The sequence below is a fragment of the Antechinus flavipes genome, chromosome 5, assembly GCF_016432865.1.
Source record: "Antechinus flavipes isolate AdamAnt ecotype Samford, QLD, Australia chromosome 5, AdamAnt_v2, whole genome shotgun sequence".
NCBI classification, from domain to species: domain Eukaryota; kingdom Metazoa; phylum Chordata; class Mammalia; order Dasyuromorphia; family Dasyuridae; genus Antechinus; species Antechinus flavipes.
Window position 1 is genome coordinate 83,894,453 of NC_067402.1, and position 24,837 is coordinate 83,919,289.

General features: G+C 35.3%; 1 protein-coding gene across 1 annotated transcript in view; it reads right to left on the reverse strand.

The window, feature by feature from the left end:
- Window positions 1-4,526: 4,526 nt before the first annotated feature.
- The window catches only part of RNF32 (ring finger protein 32), a 66,465-nt gene continuing 46,154 nt past the window's right edge, over window positions 4,527-24,837 (reverse strand). The window contains exons 8-9 of the mRNA XM_052001159.1: window positions 7,224-7,391; window positions 4,527-4,828 (exon numbers count right to left, since the gene is read on the reverse strand). Coding sequence (XP_051857119.1) covers window positions 4,586-4,828; window positions 7,224-7,391 — 411 coding nt within the window. The 3' untranslated portion in view covers window positions 4,527-4,585. The remainder of the gene's footprint in view (window positions 4,829-7,223; window positions 7,392-24,837) is intronic.

Sequence of the window (24,837 nt, forward strand, 5' to 3'; positions counted from 1 at the left end):
TTTTATTTAAAATATTTTCCAAAGATATGTTCATGAAAAGAGTTAGCACGGTATTACTCTGGATGGAGAACTGGGCTCCAAAGTCCTAAAGCCCTGAGTTCAAATTCTGCCTCTTCAGGCTAACTATGTGACCCTGGTCAAGTCACTTGATCTCTATATATATCAGGAAACTTCCCAGGACTTATATACTAAAGCGGAAATACATTTATGGAGATGGAATCTCCAAAAGGGGATTCCTTAGATTGACTAAGCCTTTATTTGAACAGTCCCATATTTCTGACTTTACTACCTTCTAGAGTCATTAAGAAAATTATCCATTTATATCCAGATTTTCCAGAATGTATTTCCTTGCAGAAAGCATGTTAGGCTTATTTTAATGTTCTAAAAGTCAAAAATAGCATTCCTAGGCATAGATACATGTCATAGGCTCCTTTGATACTTGAGATTTGACTTTTTAAAAAGCATGTTATTTGAAAAACATTTAGTTGTCAGTCATAAAACAGGAATCTCAGAACTAGAAGAGATTTTTTAAGACACCATCTAGAAACCTTACTCAACATTCTTGATAAATTCAGCCTTTGCTGAAGCTTTTCCATCAACCATAACTTCATTTATTTATTTGTTTACCTATCTGTCCGTTTTGAGTCTTCTATCCTGGAAAGGATATACTCATGGGCGATCCCATTATTGGCACAGAACTTTGACGGGCTCCATTTCTAGTCTGGGTGGCTAGCCCTTCCATAGGCAACTCAATTGCTCTCTTCCTCCTGGGGAATCACCATATTAATGCCAGACTTTGTGGGGATATCTGATTGGCATTAACACAATTAATACCTTACAACTCGAATTTAAGCCATTTATAATTTTAGTCTCCTCAGCGGCAGGGACGCAAAGTGTGCCACCACACTGTACTTCCTTCACATCAGCTAGCACTAGTAGAGAGTTTTTATATTAAGTCAAATCTACTTTTACCCATTAGACCTGATTTTGTTTTTTGGAGCTACATAGAATAAGTTCAATCCATCTTTCACATAATAATCCTTTGAATATTTGAATGCAATCTTCCAAGTCCCTGATACCATCAAGTTTCATTTTTTTTCTCCAAGCTTTTAATCTACATAATATATAGGCTTAGTTTATTTAATAAGACGTGATTTAAAGGTATTAACCTAGTTGTTTTTCTTGTCCTCTTTTTCTTGTCCTCCAGATTATCCTTGAACATGAAACTTAAATGTTCTATTCTAAATATGACCTAACTCAAAATACAAAGGAAAAAAAATACTCCTTTGTTCTAGATACTGGATTCCTTCCCTGCCTCCCCAACAGTCTTAGTGACTCATCCCCATAAGGTTGGTTCTTTTTGTGCCTTGTCCTTATTCCTGTGTAAAGCTCCAGGTTATTCTCTGAAAAAAAAAAAATCCTACATATGGTTCAATGGTACTACATACAAACTGGGAATCCACTATGGAACAGTTCATTTCCTCCAGTGCAGAAACTGTGCAGGATATGAGATTAAAAGGTGCATCTGCACAAAATGCAAAAATCATAAGATTCATTATATTCTTCCACTTTTACCTCTACCCTAAAAGGTAAAGACCCTTTATGGGCCTACAGAGTAGGCAAACCTTCATTGACCAGTGCTCTATTATGAAGGATTGGCAAAGCCCAGATCTCTTGTTCCACTTTGAAATCAGCTTTGGATGTTTAGCTTCAGGTTCTTTTGGTTGGTGGGCTTCTCCAAAGAGCATGTAGTTAGAAAACTTGACTGGGGAGCTCACAGATCTTGAATTCAGGGATTTCTTATGTGGCAGTCCCAAGGATGGATCATCCACTTCTTAACTGATGCTCATGAGAAAAAAAAAAAACAAAGGCAGAAGGCCTAGGAACTCATGTTTGCCTAGATAAGCATGCCATCTTCTGCTGCCAGGTCCTATTCTAAATTACCTTCAGTGCTGGTGAAGGGAGAGGGGTACCCTCCCTCACCCTTGCCATACCCCAGTCTGAGGAAGAGACAAGAGTCCATTTCTCTGGACCCAATCTTGAGGCAACTGCAGTCCCCAGAGACAAACCAGAACTCCATGCCATCTCAGAAAAGGGGCGAATGAATTTGTCTAGCTTCATAGGAAGTGCCTTCTTCCAACAAAGGTTAGAATCTCATAAATTCATTGGAGTTCAACACATCATAATTCTATTAATGCGAGCCAATTAAATCAGTTTTTAGGAGGGGAATTAGTAACATAACGGTATTGTTATAATCAATCAAAATCCCAGTTTTTTTCCCTTAACTGCTAAGATTAAGAACTGATACTATATCAATATAGTACCTAGAAGTCTGAGCCTGATGCAACCTGAATTGGTTTAAGTAGTTCTCACAGGGATTCAGAGTAAAAGAGATGGAAGAGCAGGGTTTGTTAGTCTTCACAACTTTTTTGGAAGTTACTTCTTTGGCCCCAGCTAGTACAGTAATTGATTTTTCTTCTCCCTAAGCAGTGAAGAGGCTATCCCTGAGTCTCTGTGCTAGGTCTACTCTTTTTCTCTCTTTGAGTAATCTCTTGTATTCCCATGGATTCTATTACCATTTGTATGCAAATGATTCTCAAATCTATTTGTTAAGCTCTAAATTCAGCAGGCAGTTAGATCTCTAACTGGATGGCTCCACAATCATCCCAAACTCCCTTTATCCTAAACATAAAGGATTGTACTCCTCTCTCCCAATTGGTTCCTGCTGCAATCTTATTTCTATCAAGAACATTATCGTTTTAACCACGAGTGTTCTTTATAACCTTAGTCTCCTTCAGTTCTTTTGTCTCAAACCCTATTACCTAATCAGTTGCCAGTGCTTATTCTACCACAGCGTTGCTCACATGATGAATGAATCCCCCTGCTCACAGGCTGCCATCCTAATCTACCTCTCTTTTTGTATCACTGAGACTATTGTACTAATTAGATTTTTGGTTTTCAGTCTACCTGTCTGCCAAAATAAGACTTCCTTTCATTGTTTCATTTCCCTGCTTCAGAAGGTTCAAGGACCATGGTGCCTGTATGATAAAATACAAAATCAGCTTGACATTTAAAACTTATGATCTGCCTTCAGCCTACTTTTCCAGGCTAATTTCATACCACTTTCCTTAACATCCTTCTATTTCAGGCAAACTGGCCTGTTTTCTCAAGATTATCATCAGTTCCTGCTTCTTGGGTTCAGTAATAAGAGTGCCAGCCTGGAGTCAGGAAGATCTGAGTTCAAATTTGGCCACAGATACTTCCTGTGTGTCCCTGGGCAAGTCAATCTTGTTTGCCTCAATTTCCTCATCTGTAAAATGAGCTAGAGAAGGAAATCTTTGTTAAGAAAACCCCAAAAAGGGTCACAGAGAGTTGGAAACCAAAAATAATATTAGAAACTTTTAATATTTATTTCTGAAGCAGCAAATTTCTTACCACATACATGGCAGCCAATTTGTGGAAGTAGAAGTGATATCCAGCTGTCCTCTGCTGTGGCTCGGTCGCATTATATCTCTACCAGGCAAGTTGTTTCTATCCTGCTTCTGTTCTAAGGGTTTGGTGGGGGCTCTGGCCTAGAGGTCGTGTTCCTACACAGGCATGCTGGAGTTACCAAGGGCAAATTGCCCCCAGCAGTTATTGTGCAGTACCTAAGTTCTTGAGTTCTCACAGAATGTCCTTGGCTTCCAGTTGCCCTTGTCTTCTTTACAGAATTCTCTTTGACCCCAAGGAATGTTTGGGAGGGAAATTAAAAACTACTCAGGTTGGGAGGAGCTTGTCTTTTGATAATTGCCACAACAAAACAAATGACAGAGGATTTTTTCTCTAGGTTATCATCTGGACCCGACCAGCTTCTGTAAATATACTGAGACCCTTAGGATTCTGTCCTGAGATAAACTCTCTCCAAGGTCAGGACTTATAGTATGGAAGTCCTGGGACCATGGATGCTCGTTCCCAGGGTCCATCACAGGTTTTGGCCTGCTAAAAAGTAAAATAGCCTGCTGGAGCCCTGTTTGATCCAAAACGTATTATCCTTTCTCTATTTCTTTAGAACCAATCAATCAGAAAGAGGAAAAGGAAAAAAATTGAATTTGTTTCAATGTTGTTTCAATTACATTGGATTCCAAATGACCCCACTTGGGGTTTTCTTGGCAAAGATGCTGGAGTGGTTTGCCATTTTCTCCTTTAGTTCATTTTACTGATGAGGAAACTAAGACAAACTTGATAAAGTGACTTGCTCAGGATCACACATCTAATAAGTATCTGAGGCAGGATTTGATCTGAGATTATCTTGATTGCAAGCCATCTTGTTGCCCCTGTAACAGCTATCTGAAATCTAATTTCTGAAAGGATGTGAAAGGTTTCTGACAGTTTAATGACTGGAAATTTACATTGTCTAACTACTGAACTGAGACTAAAATTGATTCGAATTTCTAAAAAAAATGAATGTTGCCTTTATTTCTCTGATGATGAACAGTGACTACAGTTCAATCTTAAAATCTTTGGTCATTCTTTTAAAATCAAGACAATTTTTTCTCAAAATCATGTAACTTTATTCTTGAGTAGAACCCTGGAATTTTATGTAAATTTAACATTGAAGAATTCTCTTTTGATAATAGGAGCGGCAGAGGGGACAAGTATATACTTCTCCCAAGGCAAAATCCTCCAAAGCCAGAAGACAAGTATGATGAAACATGTGTGAACAAGACAAGAGAACAGTCTCCCGGGAATGTTGAGTATAATTTTTTTCTAAGGGTGGATATTGAAGATGATTGCTCAAAGAGAGGGGTGTAAGGCAAATGGAACAGTCAAATATCTCTTGATGAAATGCCTGCAACACAAAAAAGTTTTTAAAGGATTGTTATTTGGGCAAAGATTTAAATAGTAATGAAATATATCAAGAAATATCCTACCTGATAAGATCCATAAAGCATACTTCTCCAATACACATTATTACATCTTTAACAGTTTACAAATACTATTCTCACAACAAAACTCTGAAGTTAACATATAGTGATGATTACAACTGGAAATTTCCATTGGCTAGCTACTCCTTTTTTGAAGTATGTGACCCATGCTTAAATTTGAATACAACTTTTAAGAGAATTGAGACTAATATTTGTGGTCACATTCCATCATTTTTGTAATATGGTTTGAATTTCTAAAAAGATGAACACTACCTAACAGTGATGGATGATTGTATGATACACACTTAAGCAAAATCTCTGGCCATTCTTTTAAAATCAAAATAAAGTTGTTTTTTTTTTTTTTTTCAAAATGATGTATATAATTTTGAGTGTGTGAGTATGATAATGGTCAAAATGTGGTTTTAAGCATGTAAAACTGATCATAGGCTCATGGAAGAAATCTTAAGAGTCCATCTAGTCCAACCTCCATCATTTTACAGATGAGGAAAATTGAGGATCAGAATGTTAACGTCATGGTGATTCCAAGCCTATTGTTAATACTCTATTGCTAGGTGGGACAGTAGATCAAATGTTGTTGATTGATCTCAAGGACTTGGGATCAAATCCTGATCCAAACACTTATCTGTATGATAAACATTTAACCTCGCTTTGCCTCAATTTCCCCATTTATAACATGAAGATAAATAGTAACTATCTCCCAGAATTGTTGAGAATCAAATGAGATATTTTTCAAATGCTATAAATGCAAACTATTGTATCTACAAAAATAATAATGACGAAAAATAGACTTAATCATGCTATCTGTTTTTTTTTTTTAATGGGAGGCATAAATAATCTACCACAGAGTTGTGATAAATTGCTATGAAAAAGCTGATTGGTTCATACATTCAGAAGATGGAAATCCAGAGATAAGAGCTGAAGGAGGAGAGTATTCCATAAGCAATGGGGATAGGTCAAAGTGCTGGGAATTAGAAGGTGGAATTTCTTGTTCCAGGAAAAGTAAGGAGACCAGCACCATGGGGTGAATGAAGATGATCTGTGGGGCAGGAGACATGAGAAAAGTGCAACGATTGGGGATGGGGCTGGCACAAGTAGGAAGGACCTGCTGGTCCAAGGACATTTGTCCTTTGGATATGTTGGCTGGGTATTCTGCTTCTAAGATGGTAGGACTCCTATGGGGTTGGATGGATCATTCCCAACCTTTCTGAGGATGGGAGATTTGATGACTTGTTTGGATGTGAGTAATCAAAGTTAGGAAAGCAGCTTGAGGGAGGGACAATAGATTTATCTTAGGAGCACAGATTGTTTCTGTACTTTTTCTCTTCTTTACATAGATCAACAGAAGAAACAGTTAAAAACAAAACCCAAAAATCCTAGAGTTGTCTAGATATTGGGTAAATGACTATTGCCTTGTGGTAGCATAGCCTACAGAGATAAAGATTTGGAAAATATACTAAATAATCACCGTGAGTTAATATGGAGTCTCTCACCAGGAAGAACTATTAAAGAAAAAAAAAAATATCCAAGCCAAAAAGGCATGAGGTCCCACAGGGAAGATTTCTAATCGTTCCTTAGAGCTTAAGGTTCCTGATCTTTCTGAACAATAACAGCAGAATCTCAGCTGAGAAATGGAGGTTATTCTAGAGGCACCTAAGGTGAGGGATCAAGAAAGTGGGTGGAACCTGGAGTGTGAAAGTTAGAGAAAGCTACCTAAAGTAGTGGGGCTGGCTTGGAAATGTAATATGATAGATAGCTCCATTTTCTCCTTGAACTTTTTAATGGCAGCCTGAAACCATTTCCCTTAAATCTGGGAAAAGCTCACTTACATTTCTTTGTGTAAGTTTATATTGTCTTAAATTGTCCATAGGCAATTATGCCTATTTAATTTAGATTTTAGGCGAGAATGTAACTGAAGTTAAAAGAAGGAAAAAAGAGATTTTACAATAAGGTTAAGGGATTTGCCGGAAGTCATAATAATAAATAATAAAAGCTAATAAGTGTCTGAGGCCAGATTCGAACTCAAAAGAGACAAATTTTCCCAACTTCAGACCCTGTACTCTATCTACAGAGTCACTTAGCCAACCTATAGCTTCCTACAGAATTTTTATAACAGGAAGCCCATTTGGGAAATTAGTAGAAGGTGAGAACAAATATGAATGGCTTACCACCCTGCCTCACAACTATTAGAGAAAGCATACCTTCTTCTCCCCTACAAAACCATATTACTTTCTAACTGGTATTTGTATAGTTAGGCATTTATTTCAATAGAACAAAAGACCAGTAATTTTCCAGACCAACCTGCATTTGTATTTTCTCCCAGTCATATTCTGTAATTTCCTGATAACACCTTTTTTCAAACTGCTGAAGAATGCTTCTGTTTGTAGCTATGCAGTAATCAATTTCTGAAAAGAGCCCTTCTATGTTTATATCATATGAAGACAATATTCTATTGCTGATTTCTGTGAACTAGAAAAGGAGGAAATCTTTATTAATTTTGAAATTTCTGATTAGTTTAAAGCAAACACAATGTTGAATTTGGTTTAGGTCAAGAATCAAACAATTTTGTAAACTTGGTTGTTCTAATGGCTGTGGGACTTTTTAGATAAGTCATTTATTAAGTGTTTATATTATGTACCAGGCATTGTGCCAATAAGCACTGGGGATACAAATACAATAACAACAATAAAAATTTCATCAAAGAAAATGACAATTTATAAGACAAAACTAAAATGGTTCTAGGGGTAAATTTATACTTCTAAATGCTTTCCTCAACAATAGAGAAAAATACATCAATGAATTGTATGCAATTAAAAAAGAAACTTCAACAAAAAATTTCCTAACAATATAATAAAGTAGTAGAAATGCTTAAAGTCAAAGAAGAGCATTAATAAAACAAAGCAAAAAAGACCATTGAATTGATCAGTAAACATAAAAGCTTCTCTTTTTTTTGAAGGGGAAAATGATGAAATATATAATAGATTGAGTTAGAAAATCTGTTTTTAGAAAGTGAGAGGAAAATCAAATTGTTCATATAAAAAATTAAAAAGGAGTACAATTGAAGAGGAAACAAAGGAAATTATTAGAAATTGTTTTGGTCATTTATATATTAACAAAACTGAATTGAACTGAACTTGAAAGAGACAAAAATATGAAATAACTAGATTAACAAAGGAAAAAATATACTATTTAAATACTCCAGTATCATAAAAAGAAAATGAACAAGTCATGATTGAATTCTAAAAGAAAAAAACTCTAGGATCAGATGGATTCACAGTGAAATATATCAAATATTTGATGAGTAATTAATTCTACTGATAGTAAACTATACTAATAAGAGAAAGCACTTATTAATTCTCTTGCTTGATATAAATATGGTTTTCATATATAAACTAGGGAGAGAAAGCAGAGCAAGAAGATTATAGATCTCCCAGGAATATGGATACAAACATTTTAAATAAAATATGAGCAACTAGGTTAAGGCAATATATTACAAAGATAATATTGGCTTGTGTTTATACCAATATTTCAGGGCTGGTTCAATATAAAGAAGACTAACAGTATAATTAATTATGTTAATAAATCATAAAACTAATATGATATCAATAGATGCTGAAAAAGCTTTTGGCAAAATCCAAATTATTGTACATTTCTATTATAACCTCTAGAGGAAAGTCACAAATAAACCTTTCTTTAATGTAGTACATAGCATTTTATTTAAATCCAAGAGATGTAATGGAAAAATGCTCCATGGAGTATTTGGACTTTGGAGAAATGAATCTTCCAATAAGATCAGGGATAAAGCAAAGATGCCTGTTATCACTATTTCTATTTTAACATAATGCTAGAAAGCCAGTGATAACTAAAAGAAAATACATTGAAAAGACAGGCATAAGCAAAGAGGAAACAAAATTATTACTATGAGAACCATAGAGAATTACCTAAAATTGAAAATACTGCATTCATTGGTGTATACAATGAATCCTGTGAAGTGACTGCTTATATTACATACAATATGTAATATATCCAATCAATATGTAATATTGAATTGAATATATGTAAAATATAGCAACTAATTCTAGCTCAATGCTAATATGCATTGCAAATATGAACAATACAAACACTATGGGATTCATTATTTGCCCTAATTGGGATCTACCTGTATAACATTTTTCAGCCTATATCCCCAAAGAAATCAAAGAAAAAGGAAAAAGATCTATAATGTACAAAAATATTTATAGCAACTCTGCTTGGTAGACCAAATGTGGAAACTAAGGGAGTGTCTTCCTATTGGGAAACATAAAATACAAACTGTAGTATATGAATGCAATACAATATTATTGTGCCATTAAGAAATAATGAAATAAGAGCAAACTGAGAAAACTTCTATGATGCAGTGTGAAGCAAAAACCAGAATTAATGGTAACATTATAGAGAAAAATCAATTTTGAGAGACTTTAGAATTGGTATGAATACAATCATAAATCATGTGTCCAAAAGAATGATAATGAAATATTCCATTCACTTCCTGCCAGAGAGAAAATAAAATGCAGAAAGGAAAATACATTTTCAGACATGGCTAATGTGGGAATTTATTTTTCAGGACTATGCAACTATATATTTAAGGATTTGTTTTTTATTTGCTTAATGGGGGAAGGATAGTGAGAGCGACAGATGAATGGAATAAATACTTGTTATTTAAAAAGGAAATGAAATCAAAGTATTCTTTCTTCCTTTCCTTCCTTTTCTCTTTTTTTCTTCCCTTTCGCCTTTCTTCTCTCTCTCCCTTTCTCTTCCTTCCTATATTCCCTTTTTGTTCCTTCCTTCTTCCTTTCTTCCAGGGTCACACAATAAGTGTCTGAGACTGGATTTGAACTCAGCAATTCTTGAACACATAACACTCTAGACACTGTGCTACCAGCAGCCTCCAAATAGGAGATCTCATCATTCTAGTAGGCATAATGTTGGAGAGAATTAACTAAGAAAGAGGAATTTTGAGAGGCAGTGTCATCAGGAGCATTAGGAGAAAGGGTACCATGAGAATCTAGAGAGAAGAAAAGATTTGGAACAAACACTGTGATGAATGGGAGAGCTAAGTGATGAAATCACTTGTCTTGCTGAATTCAGAGAGGGTCTAGTTGAGATTACACATTTGTAGTGAATTAGTTGATAGTTTTATGACTTCCAAATCTATTGAATTTTCCATAAATTCCTTAAATAGTGAAGGAAGGAGATGGTGGGAGTAGAGGGTTGGGGTTTGGCCAAGCTTGATTAACAATGTGACAAAGGAGATCAAAACGATCTAGATTGCACTGATGTGCTGAGAGGATAGCCAGAGTTTGCACAGGGAGTTGGGAAAGTCCTGAGGGATGAAGAAGGGAACTGGGATCGGAGGGGAAAAGAATGTGTGTGAGTGTGGGGGGAAGATGATGATGATGGCACAAAACAAAACGATGGAATCCTAAATCATTTTAGTCATATAAAGAAATCTTGGAGATGTCAAACATAGAATTTGAGGCGATGGCAAGCTCAAAGGGTATCACTGTTCCTATGTGAAGTTGAGCTGGTCATGGACATTGAGCAGCATGAAGTTAGGATGTTTGACTGAACATCAGCAAAGGGGTGGAAGTCTCCTACTGTAAGGACAGAACGTGGAGAGGAGGGGGAAACTGAACAAGTTACTGGACTCACTGAGGAAGGGAGGAAGAATGCTCTGGCTCTGGCAGTTGATCAGTAACTGTCACTGGAATCTGGCTTGGGGGATATGTTTGGATGGCACAAGTGTACAGAGAAGAGGGTTTGCTAAGGAATGGCAGTTTTACAAATGAGGAAATGGAGGATCAGAGAAGTTAAGTGAATTGTTCATCGTCACATAACTAGATAGAACTTGAATCTACATCGTGCTATTTACTACTGCACATTGCTTCTTAGCAGATACCTGTTTTAAGATCTGTCTAGTAATTTTAGTTGCAAAATTAAACTTTCTAAATGTTTACTGGTGAATCACTATACAGTGATATATATCTCGATGTAATGAGATACTACAGGACAAGCTAAGTGATCACCACCACTTCTTTATGATCTCATCAGTTTGAGTGTTCCTCCCTTCCACAAGTACAGCTACATAATTTCCCGTCTTTGTCCAAACATCCACCCAACTTGCTGAAGACCTTCCTCTGGGTGTTTCAATATTTCATAGATAACATTGACATGTAGTTCTGTTTCTCTCATAATGTACCAATTGAGTGATTGGTGGACAGATGTCATGTATCCACAGTTAACTTAATGCTTATAGACGATGTAAAAATTGTGTGCTGCTTCTTCTCTACCACTTTTTTGGGTTATTGCCCAGGACTGAGGATCATTTAGAATTTTTATCTGTTTCAGGAGCTGACATAGGCAAATTGAAAATAACAGGAATATAAAGATTTTTAGAAAGATATATATGAAATTGTGTTAGACAAAGAAAATAAATGTGCAGAATTGTACATGTACTGACTGACTATATAAAAGGAAAAAATGAAACTCATCTGGGTAGACAAAAAATAATAAAGGAATAAAGAGGGAATAACTAATAAAATGTTTTGGATTTACCCCTGTAAAATTAATTTTTAAGTTTAAAAAGTTGTAATTAGTTTTGTTCTTTAAAAATAAGTGCATAGTAAATTTTTTTTTTAAAGTTCCCTGAGATGGAGGAAAAATACAGATAAGTAAAATAAATTTTTTTCCAATCCAGTTATCCATTATAATGATGTGTTGTGTCCTTGGATCTTGAATTCCAATAAGGCAGTTCTCCAAGGGGCTTTTAAAATCTCATCATTCTAGTAGGCATAATGTTGGAGAGAATTAACTAAGAAAGAGGAATTTTGAGAGGCAGTGTGTTGCAACCAGAAAATTGAGGTTCCAGTTGGTCTTTGCTATTTACCAGATTTAACATCACTAAATTTCAATTTCCTTAATTGCTAAATGGCAGATATCTGTGACTGTGAATCTCCATTCAGATTACAATGTAAAGAACTTTGTAACTCTAAAGTTTAGGATTTTATTAGGAACCAATGTGAAATAAACTTCTTGGGTTTTGGTGCCAAATGATGTCTTTGGAGGAGGGGAATCTTATACATGTCTTCTTTTTTTTTTAATCAAAGCTTAAAAAGCAAGAAAAAGGACTAGAATTTTTCTTAGAATTCTTAAATAGAAAGGAATAGCAATGGTAACAGTTACATGGATAGTGAGAAAAAAATAAACCAGTAGCTCTCTGTGATGTCTTGTTTGCTCAGAAATTATTAAATACAGTATTTAATTTTTTATGGTAAATTTTTTGTTTATATTTTTATGACTCATATTTCCCATTATATTCTTATTCTTTCCTAGAGGCTATCTAATTTAACCATCTTATTTTATGTATGTCCCAGAATTCCATCCTTTATTTCAAGGAAGGGAAAAACCCACAAACACGTTTATTAGCAAAAGCAATTTACAAGACTGACATTATAGACGTGTTCAATCCCCCACAATTCCCTTCCTTCTATAAAGAAGGGAGAAGGGGTCCATTCCTATATCTCTTACTTTGTGGTCAAGTGTCATCATTATAACTTCCTAACATTCAGTTTTAATTATTTTGTTATTGTTTTTTTCATTTACATTGTTGTTGTCATTGTGTATATTGTTTTCCTAGTTCTTCATTTTGCAAAGTCTTCCTGTACTTCTCTGTATTCATCATTTCTTATCAAGAATATGACATTGTATTCATGTACCACAATTTATTAGCCATTCCCCAGTCTAAGGTTATCCACTTTGCTTTCTGATTCTTTGTTTTATACCATATAGAAGTATGGTGTATACGGGATCTTTCTCTTTATCACTACACTGCTTGAGATATGTTCTTAGCAATGGGATCTACTAAACATGCTAAAAAGGCATCTTTCCCATGTATGTTTTAGGAGACATTTTTGATTCAAAAAAGACTTGGAAAAGCATGTCAATCTCTTAAGTATTGTTTGAAGACTTATTCTTTGGAATATAAGGAGTATTTAGAAGAACACACTACTTTAGCTTGGTGGCAGCATACCTAAACTTGTGGGGACAGCTTTTTAAGAGAAGTCAATATAGCCATCTAAGAAATAAAATTTTAAGAACTAGGTTTATGAAGTAACAATATTGTCATAAATTATTATGAAAATTTTAGAAAAGGAGATATCAGCATGGATTTGACAAAAGAGGTCCATCTTGAACCATCTCCTCCTTTTTCTAACTTCCTCTACCCGATGATCGTGTGGCATGTGCCAAGTTCCCTTAAAACTGTGGGTCCCTTCCTCAGAAGGCACTCTACCTTACTCAGTTTTGTCTCATTAAATTTATTCCATTGTTTTAGCTTAGAAATTTCTTTTGGGATTACAATTATGCCATATAATGTATTGGATACTTTTCTCAGTTTTGTGTCCTCTGCAAATGTAATAAGCACAGATGTGCCTTTTTCTGTTATTGATAAAATGTTGAAAAGAAAAAGGCTAAGGCCAATTTGCTGGATCACTCTGCTTCAGATATTATTCTAGGCTAATTTTGCCTGAATTCTATGCATGACTTCAGACAAACCACTTCAACTCTTTGAAGTGATCTGAACTAGGAGATCATTAAAATTTCTTCTAACTCTTAGGTTCCTGCTCTTATTTCTCCTTACTGCCAGCCAAGTACCTAACATCCTTCAGAGCTCTGTTCAAATACTACCTCTTTTATGAAGATTCTCAAGGCAGGAAGCACTCATACCCGAGTTAACAAGCATTTATTATTTATTATGCACCAGGTCCTAAGTTATAGTTGCTTGTCCTTCATTCTCAAAGAGGACCATGACCTCAGGGAGGTGATGCCATGACATGCAAGTGAGTTAATTTAAGTGAGGGAAGGCTGTGTAGGGCCACCTGACTCACTTTCCTCTCCAGAGTCATCTGGGTCCAGTGGCAAGATCAGGATGACTGGAGATGGCCCTGGATGCAATGGAAAACCTTGGTCTTTTTTTCACAGGGCTAAGTGCTAAGTGTTTGGTGGATAAAAAGCCAAAATAATCCTTGCCCTTAAAGCAATTACATGGGAGAGACAACAGGTAAATAACTAGATATATTACAAGATTACTTACAAGATCTATCAGAGTTGATGGAAAATGATGTAAGGGGAAAGTACCAATGGGCTAGTTTTTGTTGTTTTTTGGGAAAGATCTCTCAGAAAACAAGATTTAAGCAGAAGGGAAGCTAAGAAATAGAGGTAAAGAGTAGAGTATTCTAAGTGTGGGAGGAAACCAATGCAAAGACAGAAAAGAAATATGTCATATTTAAAGAAAGTGTTGCTGAAAAGTTAAGAAGGGGTCAGGTTATGAAGAGCATTAACTTTATATTTGGTTTTGGGGATCAAGGAGGAACTACCAGAACTCATTGGGAAAGAGCTGAAAGATAAGACTGAAATGGGGGGAGATTTGAGGCAGAAACCCCAATGAGAAGACTACTGCACTGAAATAGGCTCGAGAGGCTGAATTAAGGTGATGGCTGCATGAATAGAGAGAAGTGGATGTAAATAAGCATGTTCTGATGGCAAAAAAAGACAAGATTTGGCAACCAATTGGTTATGTGGGATGATTATAAATGAGAGATTAAGAATGATGAGGAGTATGGTGTAAAATTCAACTGTAAGGAGGAAATTCAGAAAGCAAGACAATTTTGGTAGAAAGACAACAAGCTCTGTTAGGGATATGTGGAGTTTGAGATGTTTATAGAGTATCCAGAACCAGATATTTATTTAAAAGACATGATTGAGAGAGAGATGGTGACTGGACATATAAATCTGGGAATCATCTAATATGAAGAGTAATTAAACCCAAAGAAGATAGGAGGGAGGAAAGTAGGTGGCTTAGTATAGGACTCCAGAGTATATCCCACAGTTAGTTGATTATGAATGAGTTGTAGGAAGAACTAGCAAAGAAGCTGAGACAGAGAAGTCAGAGAAGTAGGAGGAGAAAGAACCAGCAAGAGCAGTGTCTAAAGTACCTCCAGGAGGAAGAAGAGCAAAGAGCTTAGGAGGAGTATGTAGAAAGGACCACAGAACTCTCGTGGCATCCTGTGTCTGGTATAGTTACTATGTCCCATCTTTGGCTCATCTCCCCAAGCAGACAGTAAATAAGCAACTAAAGAGCTAGTCAGGTTTTCTGCACCACTCTACCCATTTCAGAATTAGCATTAAGCTTCACACATAGTAGGTGCTCAATAATTATTGATTTGATTTGAAGAGGGAACTGATTTAAATTGCAGAATAGTTCCTAGATATATGGGTTGTAAGATTTTGGAAGATATCAAGATGAGGTCTGAATTTTCTCTTTTAATGTTTTAAAGAATTGTTGGAATCCTTACTAACTGCTAAGTAATTAGAGTTGATCTAATCTTACAAGAAGTTGTTTTGGCCAGAACCTGAAACAAGGTACTAAGTAGAACTACCCATAATCCCTCTCTCTGGAAGGAGCATAAATAGGCCAATGGGCCAGTCAGAGAGAGCTGGAGAGAGGAAGAAGCTACAAGTCGGGATTTCAGCAGAATTACGCCAGAAGCCCTCTCTTCAAGGCAAGACAGATTCATCTTGGTGCTGGCTCTGGAGGCTGAAGAAAGCAGAGGCAGAAGCAAAGGACAAAGCGGCAAGAGCTCTTGGAACCAAGCAGAGAGATAGGCCTCTAAGCTAACCGGGCTATATTGGAGATCTGAACTTTTATCACCTGGCTGCGTTTTGAGAAGAAAAAGCTCACCACATTTTGGCGCCCTGAACGTGGGGCTAACAGACCCCTTCAGTGGATTTCAGTGGAAAAGCTACGATCCTGATTCAAGTGGAAAAGCCTCTGATCCTGATCCAGTGGAAAAGTCTTCTTGACCCAGAAATTAGGGTGAGTGCAACAAAGAAATTTTGTTAGAAGTGTTAAAGTAGAATTTCAGCTAAGATGGGACAGATATTTAGAAAATAGCCTGTTTCTGTTCAAGGAAAATGTTTAGAGAGCATTGTCAAAATTATGGAAAGCCAAGGTTTAATTATAAGTTTACAGCAAATCACTGAATTTTTACAAACTGTAAAGGACATATGTCCTTGTTTCTCTCTTGATAAGGAATTAGATCTAAATGAATGGAAATTGGTTGGAGAGGATCTTTGTCAATTCTATGATAAAAATGGGCCTAACTCAATAATTAATACATATAATGTAATACAATTGGCTATAAGAAGTTATTTAAGTGATAGAATGATGAAAAGGAAAGTACAGGAGGAAGTGCCAACTTTACTAGGTGAAAAGGAGGACGAATCAGATGAGAATGGAGTTAATTACAATTCTGAGTATGATACTTCACAGCAGGAGGAATTAGGTGATTCCACATCTCATGACCCTCCTCCCGCAATTAACCCTTCATGGGTGGAACAAGGGGGAGGGAGAGAGACAGAAACAAAGTCAGCTTCTCCTGTAAAGCAGAATTTGACAAGATTAGAAAAAGCATTAATTAAAGCAAAAAATGAAGGAGAAGATATATCTGATTTTATAAATGCATATCCTGTGATTGAAGAGCTCAACTCCTCAGGTCAAAAAGAGAGAAAATACACTCCTTTTAATTTGGGAAAAATTAAAGATTTGAAAAAGGGTTGCACTCTTTATGGGGCTACATCATCTTATGTGAAGATGTTACTGGATAATTTGTCTTATGAAATCTTAACCCCGAATGACTGGAAATCCGTCACTAAAACATGTCTTGAACCGGGACAAAATTTATTGTGGCTTTCAGAGTTTCATGAATTATGTAGGATTCAAGCCCAATGCAATAGGCAAACAGGAGCTATTGTACAAGTTGCTTTTGACCAACTAGCTGGTGAAGGTCAGTATGCAGAGAGTTCAGAACAAATTTATTATCCCATAACAGTGTATGAGCAAATTTCTAAGGCTGCAATAAAAGCTTGGAATTCTCTCCCTGGACAGAAAGATGGAAATAATGCTTTCACAAAAATAGAGCAAGGTCCCAATGAACCTTTTGCAGATTTTGTGGGACGTTTACAAACAGTTGTAATAAGAACCATTGGAGACAATGCAGCAACAGAAATAATGACTAGACATTTGGCTAAGGAAAATGCCAATGAGATTTGCAAGAGAATTATATGGGGGCTAGACAAAAATGCTCCTTTAGAAGAAATCATTAGACACTGTGCCACAGTGGGCACAAATGTTTATTATGCCCAGACTATGATGAACATGGAAAGACAAGGTCCTTCTTGGCAGAGGAATTCTAGAGAAACTCGTCGATGTTTTCAGTGCAGAAAAATTGGACATTTGAGAGCTCAATGTAGAAATGGAGATAGAGTGAGAAGACAGGGTGAGAGAAAACCCAAAACCCCATGTCCAAAATGTAACCGAGGCTTTCACTGGGCCTCTAAATGTATATTGACTCAGAGGAATGAGAGGCAGGGCCCAGCTCTAAAGTATCAATCAAAGGACAGGTGGGCCATGATAGCAGCTGAGGTTACACCCAGAGAGACTTTAGAAATTCAGAACTCTGATGTCATCAACCAACAGAAAAGCAATCAGGATTACAGTTGGGAAGAATACAGGCCTTTTAAGACAACAAGACAATATCCAATGCAAACAGCTCCAATGTAATTACCAGATGATGAGGAGAAATCCCAAAAGTGGTAAATAGAAGAGAATTAGATAGGTTAACTGCTTGGGGAAGAGGATCTGCTTATATTTCCACAGGTGGAAAAGGAATCAGATGGCTAACAATGAGACTGTCAAAAGAACTTTAAAATCTTCAGCTTTCAGTTCCTGAAAAACCAGCAAGAATCACTGGATTCCCTGAGATGAAAAATTGTTGATAAGACTTTTTGCAGTACTTCAGAGCTTACAGGAATTATTAGATTCCTGGCGCATGAACTAATGGACAATGGATTCCTTATGGACTATTTTTAGGACTTATGGACATGTGTAAATTTTCAGATTGATTCTTGTTATTTGTTACATTACTACTAGCCTGTGTTATATTGCTATGTGCTCATGTAAATTATGTATAATGCCTCCCATATTGATGGATTTATGTATACCATGTATATCTGTTACAAAGTTCTGGCCCATATTGATGGATTTATGTGTACCCCCTCAGAAACCCCCTATGTTTTAAAACAAAAGAAAGGGGGAGATGTTGGAATCCTTACTAACTGCTAAGTAATTAGAGTTGATCTAATCTTACAAGAAGTTGTTTTGGCCAGAACCTGAAACAAGGTACTAAGTAGAACTACCCATAATCCCTCTCTCTGGAAGGAGCATAAATAGGCCAATGGGCCAGTCAGAGAGAGCTGGAGAGAGGAAGAAGCTACAAGTCGGGATTTCAGCAGAATTACGCCAGAAGCCCTCTCTTCAAGGCAAGACAGATTCATCTTGGTGCTGGCTCTGGAGGCTGAAGAAAGCAGAGGCAGAAGCAAAGGACAAAGCGGCAAGAGCTCTTGGAACCAAGCAGAGAGATAGGCCTCTAAGCTAACCGGGCTATATTGGAGATCTGAACTTTTATCACCTGGCTGCGTTTTGAGAAGAAAAAGCTCACCACAAAGAATAGGGTAGAACATGATAAAGTCCAAACAATCAAGATTTCAAGTAATCTAAAGGATATTCAAAGACACATAGTGGATCTAAGTCAATGTAGCATATTATTGATGATGACTTGTCTGTAACAAAGGGCATAAAAATATCCCATCTGATCAGAAAAATAATGTGGGCTAGTCATTTTAGTAAAAAGAAGATTTAATAAGTAAGCAGCTGGAATATTATTGGTATCCATGGAAAGTTAGAAGTCTTAAGAGGAAATCTATAGAAAGCCTTTACTGAGGGCAGTGATTAATTTTATCTTTGTGGGTTCTCAAATATTTATTGAACCAATTGAAAAAATATATAACTAAACTTATTTAAGCACATCTTCTAAGGAGAACTTATAGGTAGCAATGGACAATAATTACATAGGTTAAGATGACATGAATGAAATTGAAAATTGCACCACTTGGGAAAAATAATCCTCAAGGATGAGGTCATAAATTCAATGAATGAAGTATTTAAAGAACAGAGTAAAGCTTTATTTTCATGATTCTCAAGGTCACTTCCAGAACTATGATTAAATGATAACATAATCTATTAAGTGGCTAAGTAACATTTTATAGTATATTACCTCTTTTGACAAATTTTTACCACACATTACCTAAAATGTATACTATTTCCACTTGAAAAGTGAATTAACTTGTAAAGGATCAAATAATAATTAAGCCAGTATTTATAAAGTGTTTTAAGATTTTCAAAGCACTATATATCTGTTATCTCACTGGTCCTTACAAGGACATTTGGAGAGGCTATTATCATACCCAGTTTATAGTTGAGGAAACTCTGATATGCCTAGGATCTCACAGCAAATCTCTGAGGATTTAAATAGAAGTGTTCTAGATTCCAGGTCCAGTGTTTTTGCCTAGTCTGTCTCTCCCTCCAAGTTCTGTCTCAGTATATATTTATTTCTTCCTAATTGTGTGCATGATTTTAGGCATTATTGGGTGTGGGGAGGAATGTGGAATGTGTATGTGGTGGGGGTTTCTGGGAGGGGAAGGGAGGAGTGCTCAGAGGAATCAGTCTGTCAAATCCTGTTGTTTAATTTTTTTCTTTTATTATTTTCCTAAATATTGTATTTAGATTATTTCTCGTAATTTGAGAAGCAGAATCACTTAAAAAATTCTAACTGATTTAGTGAAGAGTAATGCTTAAAATAATTTGATTCAACAGAAACATCTTAAAAGAAAATAAGTTTAAAAAAAGAAAGTACCTGTTTTAAGTGTGTTTTTCTTTGTGTACATTTGTGTATATATCTGAAATATATAATTTAGTTAAGTAATTAAGACATTGGACTATTAATATATGAAGCAATTATCAATCATTTACAAGTAACATACCAGATACACATTAAAAAAGAAAATTATCCTAACAAAAGCACCCAGGTGAACTTTGTCTACCAAGAAGACCTTTTAAAGTGATCCATCTTAATGTCAGCAAATTGCTTACTAATGTGTTGACTTATGGAAACTCTCAAACGTAAAATGAAAAGGCTGGAATTTAGAGCATATCAATGAATCAGTTGATAAGCTTTTACTGGTTTAATATCCTCCTAATCTTGCTGCTTAGAGCCACTTCAAGTTAGCAACAGAATGTTTGCCATCTCCCTGTGATAAAGGAAGTCAAAGGACTAAACAAACTTCAAGACCATTACTCTGTTTGGTGAGATTTAAATGAAAATTGTCGAAGAAATCACATGTGGGCCTTGTGGGGGAGAGACGGGGAACCTAAAGTCAACCATAGCATCTTACAAATTACTCACCTAACTTCTTAAACAATGGTCAGGATTTTTAGCTAAGGTGGAGATAATGTAATGCATTTGAAAAGATTTAATTGCAGCAATAAAAGACCATACCTCAATCAAATGACAAATGCAAGCAAGGTTTCTAGATAAGGATCAAAGAAATTCAAGGACCAAACACACTACATTCTAGGCAACACTTAGAGCTTTCTGTACACATTGGTGATATATATTAGCATAACATGGTTTCAGTGACCTTTCCAAACTGCTTTGATCTAAATTAGTACGAACTTGAATGAATTAGTGTAGGAAAGACTACTGTATCAGACAACTTACTACTCTAGCAAGCATATTTCTGACTGAAATTCTATTAAGCATATTAAATCTCAACATGTGACCTCTGTGTTGCCACAATTTATTATCATTAGTGTTATTTTGCCACAAGATTTCAATATATTCTATAGGAATCAGCACTCTATTTTTTAAAATTGTATCATGAGTAGGTTTTGTTAAGACTATAATAGTGACATTTAAGAGCACAGCCAATTTTGTACCACTAATTATGAAAAATGATTTTTTTCACTATTATTCTTATACTTCAAGGAGGTAAAAGGTCCCATATATATACCAAAATATTAATAGTCCCTTTAGTTGGTATCAGAAGATTGGAAACAAAGTGGGTGATCATTAATTAGAAAATGGCTGAAAAACTATGGTTTATTAACAAAATAGAATATTGTGTTAAAAGAAAAATAAAGATGAATTCAGAGAAACATTGGTAATACTTGAGTGGCTTGATGCAAAGTGAAGCAAGCAGAACCAGGAGAACAATAAATAATGATTATAATAGTTTAAAGAAAAATAACACTAAAAGGCATCTGAAATGAGATTAGTTGAAAGGACTAGGTCCCAGAAAATAGAAAACATACATCTTTTCCTTTAATATGAAGGGGGACTACAGATGCAAAATATTGCTTAATCTTTTAGAAATGACAGGTTTTCTTTACTGTTTTTTCTGGTTATAAGAAAAACTTTAATGAAGGCAGAATATATAAGGAAATCACTATGGTTGTAAAAGCCATCAGTAAAATAGAAGAGCAAGAACAAAAACAAAACAACTCTCACTATTCAGATCATTTCTATTTGTGGAAATATGATACATATATGAAAATTAAAAGTGAGGGAAAAAAGTACAGATAGGGATGAAAACTTAAGCTACATTTTGAACTAATTCACAGAATACACACAAACCTTTTGATCAAATCTTTAAACTTTAAAAAGTTAAGGACTATTTCCTAAATGATTTAATGTGCTTAAAAGGCTAATTCTCTGTCATTCATTGCCTATCTCTTGGAATCACAAAATTTGAGAATTTCACTTGTTGGGAGATATGACCAAAGGTATTCAGCAGGTCCAATTGGATAGCCCTCAGAGTCTGTTCTATTCTTAATGAGTCTGTCATAATCTCCTTGAGGGCAGGGACTATTTTACTTTTTTCATGTTATCCCAGAGGGCCATCGTCAGTCATCCTGATCTCTATCTTGCCACTGGACTCAGATAGCTCTGGAGGGGAGAGTAAAGTTGATGACTTTGCACACCTTTCCTTCTCTCAAGTTCAATATAACATTGTTGAAGAAATCACATGTGGGCCATGTGGGGAAGAGAGGGGGAACCTTATGTCATAGGCCTCTTTCAGAATGAAGGACAAATTGTTATATATTTTGATTTCTCCCTGAAGTTCTGTTGGGCACATGACAAATGTTTTGCATTTCTTTTCTGTTTTCCTTTTTTCTTATTCTGTTTTTAAAAATAAAATAATTACAAAAAGGAAGAGGGGAAAAAAAGAGAATGAATGACAAAGAAAAAATAATTGGATCCCAGTGCTTAGGATAGTACTTGGCAAATATCAGGCTCTTAATAAATGCTTGTTAATGGAGTTAAATCCAATTGCATCAATTCATCTATCAATTCACTGAAGTTCTAGAGGTAAACACCCCAATGTTAAAGTGGTCAGGTTAGTGTTTGAATCTAGGTTCTTTGATTTCAGTTATAATGTTCTTTTTACTTTAAGATTCTGCCTTGAGACACTTATATGGCACAGTGGATAGAGCACCAACCCTGCAGTCAGGAGGTCTGGAGTTTCAACTCTGGCCTCAGATACTTAACACTTGCCACTTGTCTAGGCAAGTCACATAACCCCAGCTGCTTCACCAAATAAAAATGAAAAGAAAGATTCGACCTCATTTAGCTTTCCTTATGTGAGGGACCATATTTGATATAAACTCTTATTATGTTGTTTTACTTGGATAACTATTAAGCCAACTATTGAAAATCTCTAAAAACTCTCTCTAAGTATTAGGTAATTTTAGTTGGGGAATGTAGTGGTGAATACATACTGTCAAAAGGCAAAATTGGAATGGGCTGGCCAATAAAGGAAAAAAAAAACAACTTGTCATATTTGGAATGTTAGTAACCATTCCATCACAATTGAAACTTAAAGGTACTCCACGACAAGTTGTTATTTTCCTTTTAGCTTTCAGCCTAGTTTTTAAAAATGAATGGGCCATTGGGAAAGTAATTTCCTATCTACTAAGCCTAATTTTAATCTCAGGGGCTGTTCTCTATGCTTTATATTCTAATTTTATACTTATATTTAGTGCAAATATTCATTTCAGAAAACCTTTTTGAAATGTATACTTTAAAATGAAAGAGCAATTGCATTCTGAGTTGGAATTGACTTTGTATATTTAATTCAACAAAAATTTATTAAGGTTTACTATAGGCAAGATGTGCTAAAGAGTGAGAGTAGAGAGTAAGGAATCCAGAAAAAGTAGGATCTCTTCCCCTTAGGAGTTAACAATGTAACTGAGGAAATGAGGGAGGGAAACTTAAAACTATAATGTAAAATAATCATCAATAATATCATAATTCACATAATACCTAATATATTCCAGGTACTATGTAAAGTACTTTACAAATATAATCTTACTTGATTTTCATAACATTGCTGGCAGGTAGGTGCTATTATACCCTTTTTACAGTTGAGGAAACTGAGGCAAATAGGTTATTTAAAATTATTTAAGATTAAATTATTTAGTACAGTTGATTTTAATACTTTTTCACTGGCCCTTTCTTTAATATAGTTTTTGTTGCATTGTGGTCATAGAAGGAAGTGTATAATTTTTTTCTGCATTTGTGTATGAGGTTTTAAAATTTTTATAAAGGTACCATGTGCAACTAGTATGGATTTTTTTCCATTTCTATTCAATAATTGCCAGAGGTTTAGCATAACTAATTTTTCTGAAATTCCATTCAGGCTCCTAACTTCTATCTTTATTTTTGGTTAGATTTCTTTAGGACTGCCTCATGGTAGTAAATTGAGTTCTCCCACTATTGTAGTTTTACTATTTATTTTTTATCATAATTTATATAGTTTTTCATGCAGAATTTTAGAAGTTGTTTCAAATGTTTTTCTTTTTTTTTTAATAAAGCTTTTTATTTTCAAAACACATGCACAGATAGTTTTCAACACTAACCCTTGCAAAACCTTGTATTCCAATTTTTTTCCTCCTTTCCTTTCCCCACCACCTTTCCTAGATAGCAATTCTTCTATATTTATTTCCATAATTATCATGCTGCACAAGAAAAATCAGATCAAAAAGGAAAAAAAAAATGAGAAAGAAAATAAAGTGCAAGCAAACAACTACAACAAAAAATATTGAAAATACTATGTTGTGATCCAGTATCCATCTTCTGGGTAAGATGCCTCTCTCTATCACAAGCCCATTGGAACTGGCCTGAATCACCTTTCTGATAAAGAGAGCCACAACTGTCAGAATTGATCATCATATAATCTTGCTTTTGCTATGTAGAATATTCTGGTTCTGCTAACTCAGCATCAGTTCATTTAAGTCTTTCCAGGCCTCTCTGAAATCATCCTGCTGGTCATTTCTTATAGAACAATAATACTAATACTTAATACTCCATAGCATTCATATACAATAACTTATTTAGTCATTCTACAATTGATGGCTATCCACTCACTTTCCAGTTCCTTGCCATTACAAAAAGGGCTGCTACAAATATTTTTTGCACTTGTGGGACTTTTTCCCTTTTTTATGATCTCAATAAAGACATCAAGTGTGTTTCTTGTGAATAACATTTGATTAGAGCTTTCTTTGCAATTCTTTCTGTAAATCTCTTCTGTTTGTGGGTGACTTAATCTCATTCACATTCATAATTTTAATAGTTCCCATGCACTAGTATTTATTTTCCTCCATTCTATTTTCTTTCTTTTGTACTGTTTTCTCCCTATTTATTTCAAGTTGTTACCATTGCTTTTCTGTTCCCTTCCAAACCCCCCTTTTTAATTTCTTCACTATCCTTTCTACAAGTTTAAGATTTTGCTTATGTTTAATCATTTCCTGAAACTATCCTCCCTTTTATTGTCCCCTTTTCTCTCTTCTTATTCCTATCTCTTTGTTAAGATATAATATTTTATGAAATTAAACTATAAGTGTATGGAGGTACCCTTTTCT